The sequence below is a fragment of the Synchytrium microbalum genome (genome assembly GCF_006535985.1).
Source record: "Synchytrium microbalum strain JEL517 chromosome Unknown SmJEL517_scf0002, whole genome shotgun sequence".
Classification (NCBI taxonomy): Eukaryota; Fungi; Chytridiomycota; class Chytridiomycetes; order Synchytriales; family Synchytriaceae; genus Synchytrium; species Synchytrium microbalum.
The window spans coordinates 1,144,038-1,157,040 of NW_022158351.1; the positions used below are offsets into that span (position 1 = coordinate 1,144,038).

The window sequence follows — 13,003 nt, forward strand, 5'->3', positions numbered from 1 at the left end:
ACAAAAATACTATTTCATTTTCATAAGTCTCTGATGGGTCTGTCGTAGCGTTGGAAGGATTTGTTGACAAAATCACGTCGTCTCTCTCCAAAGGCTTTGAAGCAAAGACACAGACCTGCAAAGGATCTAAGACATGCTGGCACTCATGAAAACTCATCAGATGTTGGGCACGTCAAACAACTTTATTATGACCAAAATCCACACAACGAAATAGGTTTACAGGCGAGCAGAGTGAGAAGCGGATCCAACAAGCAAAGAGTTCTGCTTCTTGATGGCTTCCACGCATTCACTCATCATCTCGTCAACGATTTGCTTTGCAGGAAGGATTTCATTGACAGCACCGGCTACTTGGCCCATGAGGTATCTCCTTCTTTCGACCAGTTCTTCGTCAGTCCATTCTGGGTGCTATGGTAGTATATTGTTAGCCTCATAGTAAACTAGTAAACTGGCATGAATTTTAAATAAGATTTTGACTTAAGCAACATAAACAATTCAGATATCGATATCAATTACAAAACCACTGTAAACGATATCAGATCAGCCTTGTTGCTTAGTGCGCTGTACCTTGTCCATGTCATCGTCAGCTGGGATTATTCCAGCCTTTGTCATTTTCTGAATGTCTTCTTGTCGGTTATTTTCCCAGTCTGCGACGTAACTATAAAGCAGCAATATGAGCATCATCAAGACAAGCTTAATTCATGTCTGAAACCGAAACACTTACGCAGTCTTACGGACTCGCATAGGTCGACCGGAAAAGATCAAGGTTCGGACAGTGTCAGTATAGTCAGCTACATAGAAGTTGTCAGTAAAGTGTGCAAGCTGATTACTCTCAGGCAATTGACAAAATTTACCTGTGAGCACCGCAGTCTGATGTGCTCTACTTGCACCAGCTTCAGTGGCGCACACGAAACGAGTTCCAACCCACACTGCTTGACAGCCGAATGCTAGAGCCATCGCGACTGATCGACCATTGTATATACCTCCCGCACCAACAACTGGTACTTGTTTGCCAGTTAAGGGTGAGAGCTTCCCCTTGCACATATCGACAACCTTTGGTAACAAGACAGAAGTAGCGATATCACCGGTGTGTCCACCACCTTCCCCACCTTGGGCGCAGATGATGTCTACACCGACTTCCAAGGCCTTTGTGACGTGTTTTGGTGCACCAATCATATTCATAATCAGGACTATGAAGCAAAGTTTAGTTTGCGTGCATGGCGAGACTCCAAAACAGCAAAGAGCCTTACTTCCATGAGCGTGCAACTTATCAACGACCCATTTCGGTGGTATGCCGACCGCACAGACGAATCTATGGACGGCAAATGTTCAGAAGTGTATAATCTATGTGTATGGATTCTGGAAAATGACTAGGCGCAAACAACTCACAATTTGGCACCCTCTTCGATGATGACGTCGATTAATTCGGGGAGCTTGCCTTCAGTCTAAGTCGAGTGAGTCAGAACATGAGGTCAGAACTTGGGGATTTCAACGCACAACAACTCACGTAATCGTAGTTGGTGGCACGTGCTCCAGCCCCGAGCTGAGGCAGCAACAAATCAACACCAAATGGAGCATTCTTGTCAATGAGGTCTTCTTTGACCTGGGAAAGAACTAATGAGTCCAGAGTATTCGAGGGAGTTGCATCCAAAAGCTCACACCTGTTTCAAGCCCTTTCGAAGCATGTTTGGGGTATATCGAATACCTCCCAAAACGCCAATGCCTCCGGCGTTAGTAACAGCGGCCACGAGTTCAGCTCTGTCGAAATGTGTCAAGTGTGTAAGCGTATACAACATTCAACAGGCTGCGAGCGGTTGGTAGCCTACCCTGCGGCGTTTCCCATGCCTGCCTGAAGTCATGAATATAGAAACAAATTAGTCAAGGAACAACGAAATCCGATTCGAGCTTGATCATGGATGTGTGATACTAGCTCAAACTGATCACAGTCAGCTCTGGAGGCAAGACGACGTACCAGCATAATTGGGTGCTAAGTGAAATCGATTAAAAGTGTTAGCATTTGCAGGGATTGGGCTTCTAATATAAAGACATATTCAAAACATTTTGGGCAACACGATTCACCTTGATCCCAAGCATCTTAGTGAGTTCAGTCTGTATAAGGGCCATAGTGAGTTTCCAATGAAGCTAGTCTGCAAAGGTGATCTTGTTTCTCCTGGTTACTTGTTGCCTGAGCAGTGAAAAGTTGAGTAAGTGTGGTTTTTTGGAAATGCTGACAGCCGATTACGTCAGGATTCAAACAGACGTTTCACAGGAAATCACGTAGATTTTCCTGAAGATCACGCGTTATTCTTGAAGGATCTACCTTTTCCCTGCCTGCCATTTCGGTTGTTTGTCATGTATCCGTCAAAATCAGTTCAATTCGATAGAAAAATTCAGACCGAATTCGATTCGACCCATATGGCGAGCCTCAATCTACTAGGATCGTATGGTGAAGATGACGAAGAGATGCACGAGGAGCCATCGAAAGAAGCTGTGCAAACTAGATCGAGTGTTGATGTAAGTTTTGTCGTTTCTGTCGTAAATTATTACTTCTTGTTCATACCAAGCTAATTTCCAACAAATATTGTAGGGTGAGTCCATTGTTCAAAGAGTTTTATTCCATTTTCCCTCATTTTTCAACCTTGGCCATTCTACGCAGCAAAATCATTATTGGCTCTTCCAACAATGGAACGAACGTCCAGTACTGAGACAAGATTTGAAAGCTTACGTGCAATCTTGAAGCCACCGGCCATAGAAGGACAAGAGAGCTATGGCATTCCTCCAGAACCAGATGCTGAATGTGATCCTGACCTAGAGGTTGGAATGTTTGGAACTTTCATGTCGGCTGCTTCCAATCAAGATGTAACTAACCATACATCCAATAGGCCAAATTCGAGAACTGGATGAATCTAAAGTTGAATGGAATGCACTTCAATACTCGCCTAACGAAAACACACGCCTTTCGTAATCCGTCAATTATGAGTAAAATGATTGAATTCCAAGGCTTGGACGAATATGGCAGTAACTTCCCAAAGGACATGTTTGATCCTCACGGATTCCCACCAGAAGCGTTTGTGGATGAGCTCGGTATGATATCATGTTGCTATGTTGTTGTGTCCGTTTGGGGATTTACATACTAAAACCCTGTGAAATTACATACTAAACTCTCCCACTTCTTACAGAAAAAGCTCAAAGGACTCGTGCTGAACGTGCAGCCGCTGCTGCCATCGCTGGAATCCCAGTACAAACAGCATCTGGATCGACCTTAAATATCAAGGAGGCCGCAGAAGTAGCTCGTCAACGGGCCATCCAATTCATGTCAGCAGCAAATCAACAGCCTAAAAACTCGCCTGGTGTTGGTAGTGTTGGAATGTATTTACCGGCAAATCAGCATGCTGCACCTGGTAGCGCCATCAGTACAGCGGGATCCAAACGAAGCAAATGGGACTCTACTGAATCTAAGAGATGATCATCTTGCACATACTTGTTCAAACCACTGTAGATAACTTTCAACTAAAACGTATTTTATTGCCAAGACACTCCATACGATTTGAATCGAGTACTCATTCACTTTTACAGACGAGCGCTGCTTCCACTGGAAGATCCAATAATGAGGGAGGCCCTGGAGCGCAAGACTTGGGCGCATTCAGTAGCCATCTCCTCGACAATTTCTCGAGCTGGTTTTACGTCTTTGATGGAACCAGCCACTTGTCCCATCAAGTAAGCTCGTCGAGCCAACATCTCATCATCCGAATAGTCATGAGTCTCCATATCTTCGACTGCTGGAACAATTCCTCGCTTGGTCTTTTCTTCAATTTCAGCTTGACGGTTGTTCTCCCCTGTTGGAATAAAAGCCATTGTTAGCTTCATCGTGCACTTACTCAATTTCATTACTGTATCTTTAACTCGATTCAAGTACGAAAGAGAAATCAAATACTTACAATCAGCAACATAGGCGGTCTTTCGGACACGTAGAGGTCGTCCTGAGAAGATCAAGGTACGGCATGTGTCTGTGTAATCAGCAGTGATCTATTCAAAATGTGAGAGTCAGCGCTGTGATTACCTAGAGATTCTGGCAATTGTCGCAACCGATGTTTGATCAATTAATGACAGCAACTGAAACGTACGACAGCTTCTTGGTGAGCACGAGAAGCACCAGCTTCAGTAGCACAGACAAAACGAGTTCCAACCCATACAGCTTGAGCACCCAAACATAAGGCCATAGCGACAGATCGACCATCGTAGATACCACCAGCAGCGACTACTTGAATAGGTTTACCAGTCATCGGTGATACTCGTCCCTTGCACAAGTCGACGACTTTTGGCACAAGGATACTGGTTGCAATGTCACCAGTGTGTCCACCACCTTCACCACCTTGAGCACAGATAATATCTACACCGACGGCTAAGGCTTTGGCAACGTGCTTGGGGGCTCCGATCATGTTCATAACGAGGACTGAAAAGATTGCGAGTTAGACAGGTTTCTGTGGAAGCATTTCACTAGGGACCAGACGTACTGCCGTGAGCGTGTAATTTGTCAACTGCCCATTTTGGTGGTACACCGATAGCGCAAACGAATCTATGGGTGAATGTGTTGGGAAACCAAAATTTTAGAAGAACAAAAAGTCGTCTACGGTGGACTCACAATTTGGTGCCTTCTTCAATAATGGCATCAATTAGTCCTGGTAGCTGTCCCTTGGTCTATTGTACAAAACGAATCACATAAGGAACAAGTGATGATGTTGACATTTGACTTTGAGATGGGGCACCCGTGGGCCGAACTTCCATCACTGCAATGGTTTCAATATAGAAGATGCTTTGTGGTATCGCAGATATGCTTACATAGTCATAGTTGGTAGCTCTGGCACCACCTAATTATTTTTTTTGCTTTAGACGCAGACGATGATAATGACGCGAAGAACCTAACAGGGACGTCGACGCACCTCCAACTTGAGGAAGAAGCAAGTCAACACCGAATGGTGCCTTCTTGTCAACCAGATCTACATATCCGGAATAATCGGTTAGACGGCGGCCATTTTACGGAAAAGCTGCAGGTGATAATGAAGGGGACTTGCCTGCCTTGAGCTTTTGCAAGTTCTTTTTCAACATTTCTGGAGTGTAGCCAATACCACCAATGACTCCCAAACCTAGCGAAAATGGTACAAGTTTATAAACAAAAAAATTCAAACGTGGACGCCGTTGTGACAAGACGGCTCAAAGAGTTCAGATAGTTACCTCCAGCGTTGGTGACGGCTGCAGCTAGCTCAGATCCAGCGGCAGTACCCTATATAATCAGTCGTGAGGGCCGTGCAGACAACTCGTTGAAGCACAAAGCAGCAGGCACAAAATGTTGTGGTCGTCAGCTGAAGTCGAAACGGGTGTTTTGGACCACAAAACAGCAATGTCCAAGTACAGCCAGCCATCACAAAGACGGCCAATGGCAGTAAGACCACGACTCAGGTACCCCAACAAGTTGTAACGTGGATGTTGATGCCGGTTGGACCAGGATCGTTGAGCATACGTACCATTCCAGCTAAAATGATTGGGTGCTATAAAGATTCCATTTTCGTTTAATTTTCATATTGGCGAATGAACCAGTCAAAGTCCACGACATTGCTTAAGGTTTGGGCAACTCACCTTGATTCCAAGCATTTTGGTCAATTCGGTTTGTACGAGAGCCATAGTGAGCTTTTAGATGAATTTGACGTGGAAGATTGCTTTTAGTACGTTGGTGGTTGTTCGCTGTTGTCAGAACAGTTTGGAAGAATGGATGTTGCTGAAGATGCACAAAGTGTGACAATTCAAAGCCACGACAAAAACGTTCAGTGCGGTAAGGAACATAGATTTCAGACCGTGTTATTATGAGAAATTTGCAAACAAAATGAAACAGTCTACAAGCGAGCAGATTGAGAGGCACCAGATGAGACAACGACTAGGTTGGCACGGCTTCGGAGAGTCTCAATGGCTCCATTAACCATTTCCTCAACTAATTGTGATCAAAAAGACATTATTAGCTTCAATTCTTTTTTGAAGGAAAGTACCCTTAGAGTCAGTTTCCTTACCAATTTCTTTTGCGGGCTTAATGTCACCGATGGAACCAGCAACTTGACCCTGAAATATTCAAATAGAGAGTAAGAACTTGACAAAAACCGTCTGAAAATGTATATACATCGGCCATTTTTCTGGCGTATATTGCTGGGCTTACCATGAGGAAAGCCTGACGGGCCAACAATTCTTCATCTTCGTAGTCGTGGGTGTCCATGTCTTGGACTGCTGGAACGATACCCTTGTTGGTCAATTCCTAGAAAAGAAGAACATAGTTAACATACTGGAATTAAGGTGCAGAGTGGTGGCTTTCAAATGTAGCAAGCGCATACCTTGATTTCAGCTTGACGGTTGTTTTCCCAGTCAGCGACGTAACTGTCCACAGAGCGATAATTAGCAACGCCATTGCTAGTAAAACAGGTGAATATGGGAGCACTTACGCAGTCTTACGGACACGCATGGGTCGTCCAGAGAAGATCAGAGTACGGCAAGTGTCGATGTAGTCGGCAGTGACCTTTAAAGAGATGACAGGACTCAGTTCAATTACCTCGTATACAGGGCACCGAAAACACTTACGACGGCTTCTTGGTGAGCACGAGAAGCACCGGCTTCAGTAGCACACACGAAACGGGTTCCGACCCAGACGGCTTGAGCACCAAAGCAGAGAGCCATGGCGACGGATCGTCCATCGTAGATACCACCAGCAGCGACAACTGGGACTTGTTTGCCAGTCAAGGGGGAGATCCTGCCCTTGCACATGTCCACGACCTTTGGAACGAGGATGGCGGTAGCAATGTCACCAGTGTGTCCACCACCTTCACCACCTTGGGCGCAGATAATGTCTACACCGACTTCCAAGGCCTTTGGAACGTGCTTGGGGGCACCGATCATGTTCATGACGAGGACTGAAATGGAGAAAGGGGAAACCAAGTTAGCTTTACCTTTTTGGTAGGAATCGAAAAGAAAATTGGGAATCTTACTGCCGTGAGCATGTAACTTGTCAACGGCCCATTTTGGTGGTACACCGACAGCGCAAACGAATCTATGGGTGGTAAAAGAGTTCAGAATAAATTCCAGAAAAGAGTGCTCTTTTGCGGCATCCCAGCTTACAATTTGGCACCTTCTTCGATGATGACATCGATGAGTTGAGGGAGTTGTCCCTTGGTCTAAATGTAAATGATTGTGAGCCTGAATCGTTCTAAAGATGTCACCAAAGAAAAAAGAAACCATACGTAGTCGTAGTTGGTAGCTCTGGCGTTTCCTCCGACAGCTGGGATCAATAAATCAACACCAAATGCGGCCTTCTTGTCAACCAAATCTGCCTTGATCTCTTGCATCTTCTTTCGCAACATAGCTGGAGTGTATCCAATACCACCGATGACACCGATACCTGGAAGAACGGATGTTTGTTGAGGCCGTGGATGTTTTCGTAAGGAAACGCATGGAGGGTGTGAGAAGGAAAAACGTACCACCAGCGTTTGAAACGGCAGCAGCCAATTCAGAACCGGCAGCCGTTCCCTGTAAAATTGTATCAGGATGGTCAGCACAGGGAAAAGCGGGCCTTGGACCACAAAGCAGCAAGGGATAAGTGCAGATGGCAATCAGAAAGATCTCCACATGCATATCGAGGCAAAAAACTGAAGTGCAGAATGTTGTAACGTGGAGTCATGACCTGGCATCTGGGATTTCACTCACCATTCCGGCTAACATAATTGGGTGTCTACACAAGCGAATATGTCGTAAGTAAAGGATTCTACCATTTCCTGTTCTCGTTTTCTCAAGCAAGCCCTGTGTGTATGCGTTTCACATTTGGAGGCACTTACCGGATTCCAAGCATTTTGGTCAAGTCAGTTTGGATGGAGGCCATTGCGAGTGTATTGAAGCTAGTTCTAAAAGTCTATAAGTCTATATTGGATTTTTTTGGATTGTTGAAATGCAATACCCCACGATTTTCAAAAAAAAGAAGGCTCGGAAAAAGCGCAAGAACGTGACAAAAAGCCCAATCTTTACGTCATAAGTGAAATTTTTGAAAAACTCTGTAGCGGTCGGTGGTGACTGAGGCCTCAGATCTGATATAGACTCACTGCAGATGAGCTACCAGAGCTTATTTGTGGCCCTGTATCACAGGTACTCGCGCTATCCTGATCACAATTGTTTTAGTGGTTGAAGCATGGCAAAACTTGGAGACCCCAAGAAGATGGAGTGCAACTCGATCAGGAGCAGTAAGGATTTAATCGCGAGGGTCTATATTTGCAGTATCTCCTTAAAGGTTGTTTCGTACTTGCAAGTGCTGGACTGCTGTCCGACCAAGCAACTGGTTTGGGTCGCCAATTCTGATCAATCAAGCTTTGAAGCCACAGTTCTGATAGTTCTAGCTGTTTAAATATACAGAAGTGTCGGCAAGAGTTCAAACAGACCGACCGTCTTCTCGACTGAGGTGGTGTTTTGGCAGAATGCTGGATTTCCATTATTGTCCCATCATTCTAACGCGTTTATTTGCATCTTTCCGCATCCGGACGCGTAAATGCCTAGAATAATAGCCTCTTGGAATTCTACACGGTTGTGCGGTTTGAGCCTCTTTGCAATCATCGTGAAACTTTTTGCGAAACAAACGTGCGAGTCCTCAAAGGTGCCCAAGATGTATATACCGGTGCTGGGGCGGCTGACCATAGCCGATTATGTCAGGATCGCATTAGCATTCACCTTCCTAATTACAGAACCATTCATTAGATTATTCTTCTTCCTCTTCCCAGTAGCCAATGTCATGAACTGGTTGCGAAAATGGTTTCCGCAACAACCTCCTGATGGCTCCACTCCTATAGACTATTTGCAAACTTCCGAGGATTTTGTACGATACTGGTGAGTCTGGTCTCGCGCTATGTCGCTTGTTTCAGCTGGGAAACATTTGTCACGAAAATTTTGGGAACCCGATGAAACAAACGAACTTGTCGTCTTTCTGGTGGACGCCTATTATGAAAGCCAATAGCAATTCATGAGATATGGAATCTGGCACAATCCTTTTTGGTTGCCTGTTTGTCGGGCGAGTACGACAAGTGTCGGGCGAGTACGACAAGAGTCGTGCGAGTAACCTCGTGCTAATGAGGTCGGAGATCCAACTCGGCCGATGACTTGAACGATACCATTAAATTCATATATTACCATATTTACACTCATTGACTGGTTTACTCATCTATGCACACAATAGGGGATTTCCATTCGAACCACACTACGTTACAACTAAAGATGGATATATTATATGCCTACACCGTATCCCACATGGTCGTGACTCATTACATTCAACTAATGGTAGTCCAAGAAGATTGAATCGGTCTCACCCACCACCATCACCTTCAACTCCAAGACCAGTCGTATTACTGTGGCATGGCTTCTTGATGTGTAGTGAAGTGTTTGTCTGTACTCCTGATCCTACCGCATCACTGGCATTCACTTTAGCTGAAGCAGGATACGACGTTTGGCTCGGAAACACCCGAGGGAACAAGTATTCTTGTAAACACAAGACCTTGAAACCCACACAGGAGGCATTTTGGGACTTTTCTCTAGACAGTCTCGCCATGTATGATATGCCTGACGCAGTAGACTACATATTGAGGATATCTGGTGCTCCGTCGCTCAGTTACATTGGATTCTCTCAAGGTACGCTTCATGAGAATTGTGTGTTAACTTTATTGCCTTTTTGTTTAGCTGACGACAACAAAATCTAGGCACTGCACAGGGATTCTCTGCCTTATCACTGAATAGGAAACTATGCAAACAAGTCAATCTTTTCATAGCATTGGCTCCAGCCACCAAACCACATGGTATCCCTCGTTCGAGCGAAGACAAAAAAGTCAACCAACTCATCTGACATATCACTTTCCTCACTAGCGCTAGCAAGCAAAACCATCAATGCATTGATCAATTCGGCTCCTGAAGTGATTTATCTGTTATTTGGTCGCAAGGCACTAATATCATCGACCCTCTTCTGGCAATCCGTATTGAGCCCTCATATATTTTCATTCGTGATTGACCAGTGTATGTGGCTCTTATTTGGCTGGAAATCCAAACATATACCACACAAGCATATAGTGTATCGTCACCTGTACTCGTATACTTCCGTCAAGACTGTCGTCCATTGGTTTCAAGTCATGAGGACCCGCAAGTTCCAAATGTATGACGAGGAACCAACTATTGTGCCTGGATCTACGGGTGGTCATCTGGTTCCAAAGTTTCCTACTGAGGGGATAACAACACCAGTAGCGATCATCTATGGTGGATTGGATACGATTCCTGATGTCGAGGTATCTTTCAAGATCTGTTTTCATCTTGAGGTGAATTTTCCGCAAAGCCTGAAATTGTGATTCACCATTTTAGTATATATTACGAGAAACGCCAACACCAGTCTTTTGTATGCAAGTTGATGGTATGATATGGGATACCGTTCATTTTTTTCTCACGCAAGAATCTAACTGGGTTGATCAACAATAGAATATGAGCACTTGCATTTCCTGTGGGGTGCATTATTGCATCGAACCGTATACCCAGCTGTACTAGGTTTACTCAACTCGTACGCCGAAATATGGTCTGATCCATCCAGCACGTCACCAACAAACAGCATCACCACAACCACTTCAGAACCAACAAGATCGGTACCATGGATACCAAAAGCCGAAATAGAAAAGGCCATAAAGCTAGGACGAGGTCGCTCAAGCTCACGAGGAACCGTATTTGAAGGCCGTATATCAATAGAAGAACTCTGGACACACGATCGACTCGTCGAATTGGGTAAACAGGGCATCGCACCACCCAGTTACGAAGAGGTAGCTGGGATGAGCAACAAACCTATATTGGCAAACCAACCATACCGTGATGAATCAATATCACTTGCTCGAGGTGGAAGCAGCAGTAGCAGTGATACGCCCCGTGTCAGTGAACCAACATCCGAAACAGCAGCCACATCACTCAAACATAATTCTAGCATGGACTCTGAATCAGATACGGCATCCATTGCATCGCATACACCATCATCAATACACTATGGATCATCAACACCACAACCATCTGTATCTACGTTCCATACCATGATGAATAATCCATCTATAGCAGCAGCCGTAGCTCGATTGTCGTCATCTTCTTCGTCAGGATTTAATCGAAGGCCACAAAGAACTCATTCTATTGGAGGTATCCCGCAAAGCAGTCGACCTGGGCCTTTAGTGAAGGCAGATCCAACGTGGGAGGAAGGCGATGATGATGTTGTCGAGAGTTTGTTTGAAAATGATGATGGAGAGGATGCGTTTCATGATGTTAGTGATTAAGGTATCCCTCGCTTCAAAATAAAAATATATATGATTAAGTGTTGTAAATAGTCGAAATACCCTTGAAAATACACAATAGAAGTTGATGATTTGTTGTTGTTTGATACTTTATTTTAATTACAAGAGCGATTCTATACATGAGCACGTTATAACTGAGTTGGCCAATACTATATTTCATTTCTTGCCTCGGACTTTATCAAGCTGTTTTCCAATCTTCTTTACCCCAATACGAGTACGATCGACACCCTGATCGACTTCCGTCAAGAGTTGATTCTGGTTGTCGAGTTCCTCAGATATAGCACTACCTATTTGCTTTTGCCTCCTTACAATAGACAACAAGGCATCGACTTCTCCATCTTGAGTGGCCATGATCTGCTGTTGTAGTTGCAATACACCTTCGTTTGATAGTGGTCGAGTAACGTCTGTTTCTTGTGCTGCACCGAATCGTCGGCTAGTTTTTGGCGATGAGGAATATACGTTGGTTGAGGAGGATGAGGATGAGTTGCTATCGGTTGGCATCAACATGCCGCCACCATTATAACTATTGCTGCCACTACCACCACTGTTATTATTACTACTATTGGTATTGTTGTGACTGAGCAATGCCTGTTTATCCTGAATATGATTCTTTGGTGGAAGTGCCAATACCCGTGTCAGGGCATCCCGCTCATCACGTAACGTGGTAATCATATCGTGTCGTCGATTCCATTCACCGCCTCCTACTTGGCTGTTTGCAGCAGCTGCGACCATGGCATCATCATATGTTGGTGGAGGAGGCACGACCTGACGCACCTGCGACCATTCCAGTCCAAGCCGAGCCAGCGCATCTTCCAATGTTTTGATACGTTGCGTCAAGGTATTCAATACTTTTTTACCATTCATGGAAGCCGTGTTGGAGACAGTCATGTCACCTCTAGCATACGCTTTATCTCGTTCTACTACGTATTGTCTGACTTGGCGTAATGCGTCCATGACTGAAGCATACTCGTCCATCCACCCCTCGATATCATCCTTTTCATTGTTGGCGTCGCCCTTTTGCCAGTATGCACTGTTTGTGTTTGCTTTACGATCAGGTATGCCAAAGAAGTCGCACCAGTCTTTGCTTCTTCGCCATATCGCATTTGGATGGTGCAAGATTGCTTGGAGATAGCGTTCGAGACCTATGCGACGGGCAGTCAAAAAGTCTGGGTTGAATGCTTGAGATGGGAGCGACGAGAAGAGAGTCTTTCCAGGCGGATATACGGGTGTTGTTGCTAACATAAGTAGGTGCGGTCAGCTCTCTGAGAATATCACCAAATGCAAAATGTCTTGAAAATGGTTTGGCCAATGGTCGGCATACCTAGTAAGGAGAGGGTTCTGTGCAGAGCATCAAAGTCACTGTATCGCTTAGTGACAGTCCATGAACGTACAGGTCCTTGGAGCGAGACAGTATATTTAACATGTCGAGAGGGAGTGTTGACAATCTCGTAAGACGGCAATCTGATTTGAGTGACTGGCTCATGAGGACCCATTCTAGGGAGCTGGCTGCTGCTTGAATTGGCGAAATGCCTATGTTGGTCAGTGTCGAAGCGCCAAACCGTGATTCAATAAAGATACGTTTTCATCAAACATGTGACGAGAAAAAAGTTGTCGAATACACTTTATTCAAGCAA

The 13,003-nt window shown here is 44.8% G+C and overlaps 6 protein-coding genes across 6 annotated transcripts; 2 read left to right on the top strand and 4 right to left on the bottom strand.

Moving 5' to 3' along the window:
- Positions 1 to 216: 216 nt before the first annotated feature.
- SMI723 (nitronate monooxygenase) lies at positions 217 to 2,121 on the bottom strand (the record flags this gene model as incomplete). The annotated part of the gene is made up of 11 exons (XM_031166652.1): positions 217 to 405; positions 565 to 655; positions 722 to 788; positions 852 to 1,187; positions 1,248 to 1,309; positions 1,387 to 1,442; positions 1,505 to 1,600; positions 1,659 to 1,755; positions 1,824 to 1,846; positions 1,970 to 1,984; positions 2,077 to 2,121. The coding sequence occupies 11 exons, from the start codon at positions 2,119 to 2,121 to the stop codon at positions 217 to 219; spliced, it is 1,077 nt and encodes a 358-aa protein (XP_031027409.1).
- A 558-nt stretch (positions 2,122 to 2,679) lies between these two features.
- Positions 2,680 to 3,463, top strand: SmJEL517_g00724 (uncharacterized protein; the record flags this gene model as incomplete). Its single annotated transcript, XM_031166653.1, has 3 exons — positions 2,680 to 2,811; positions 2,880 to 3,081; positions 3,177 to 3,463. The coding sequence occupies 3 exons, from the start codon at positions 2,680 to 2,682 to the stop codon at positions 3,461 to 3,463; spliced, it is 621 nt and encodes a 206-aa protein (XP_031027414.1).
- A 104-nt stretch (positions 3,464 to 3,567) lies between these two features.
- SMI725 (nitronate monooxygenase) lies at positions 3,568 to 5,676 on the bottom strand (the record flags this gene model as incomplete). The annotated part of the gene is made up of 11 exons (XM_031166654.1): positions 3,568 to 3,833; positions 3,936 to 4,023; positions 4,122 to 4,450; positions 4,512 to 4,573; positions 4,640 to 4,695; positions 4,837 to 4,865; positions 4,938 to 4,994; positions 5,124 to 5,141; positions 5,230 to 5,278; positions 5,520 to 5,543; positions 5,632 to 5,676. The coding sequence occupies 11 exons, from the start codon at positions 5,674 to 5,676 to the stop codon at positions 3,568 to 3,570; spliced, it is 1,023 nt and encodes a 340-aa protein (XP_031027415.1).
- Positions 5,677 to 5,885: 209 nt separating this feature from the next.
- SMI726 (nitronate monooxygenase) lies at positions 5,886 to 7,906 on the bottom strand (the record flags this gene model as incomplete). Its single annotated transcript, XM_031166655.1, has 12 exons — positions 5,886 to 5,980; positions 6,057 to 6,105; positions 6,200 to 6,295; positions 6,372 to 6,414; positions 6,480 to 6,553; positions 6,616 to 6,944; positions 7,020 to 7,081; positions 7,150 to 7,205; positions 7,272 to 7,429; positions 7,509 to 7,557; positions 7,735 to 7,759; positions 7,863 to 7,906. 12 exons carry the CDS (start codon positions 7,904 to 7,906, stop codon positions 5,886 to 5,888), a joined length of 1,080 nt encoding a protein of 359 aa, XP_031027412.1.
- Positions 7,907 to 8,677: 771 nt separating this feature from the next.
- SmJEL517_g00727 (uncharacterized protein) lies at positions 8,678 to 11,351 on the top strand (the record flags this gene model as incomplete). The annotated part of the gene is made up of 6 exons (XM_031166656.1): positions 8,678 to 8,898; positions 9,245 to 9,693; positions 9,762 to 9,857; positions 9,925 to 10,337; positions 10,411 to 10,459; positions 10,525 to 11,351. The coding sequence occupies 6 exons, from the start codon at positions 8,678 to 8,680 to the stop codon at positions 11,349 to 11,351; spliced, it is 2,055 nt and encodes a 684-aa protein (XP_031027413.1).
- Positions 11,352 to 11,525: 174 nt separating this feature from the next.
- On the bottom strand, positions 11,526 to 12,862 carry SmJEL517_g00728 (uncharacterized protein; the record flags this gene model as incomplete). Its single annotated transcript, XM_031166657.1, has 2 exons — positions 11,526 to 12,604; positions 12,691 to 12,862. The coding sequence occupies 2 exons, from the start codon at positions 12,860 to 12,862 to the stop codon at positions 11,526 to 11,528; spliced, it is 1,251 nt and encodes a 416-aa protein (XP_031027406.1).
- Positions 12,863 to 13,003: the final 141 nt, after the last annotated feature.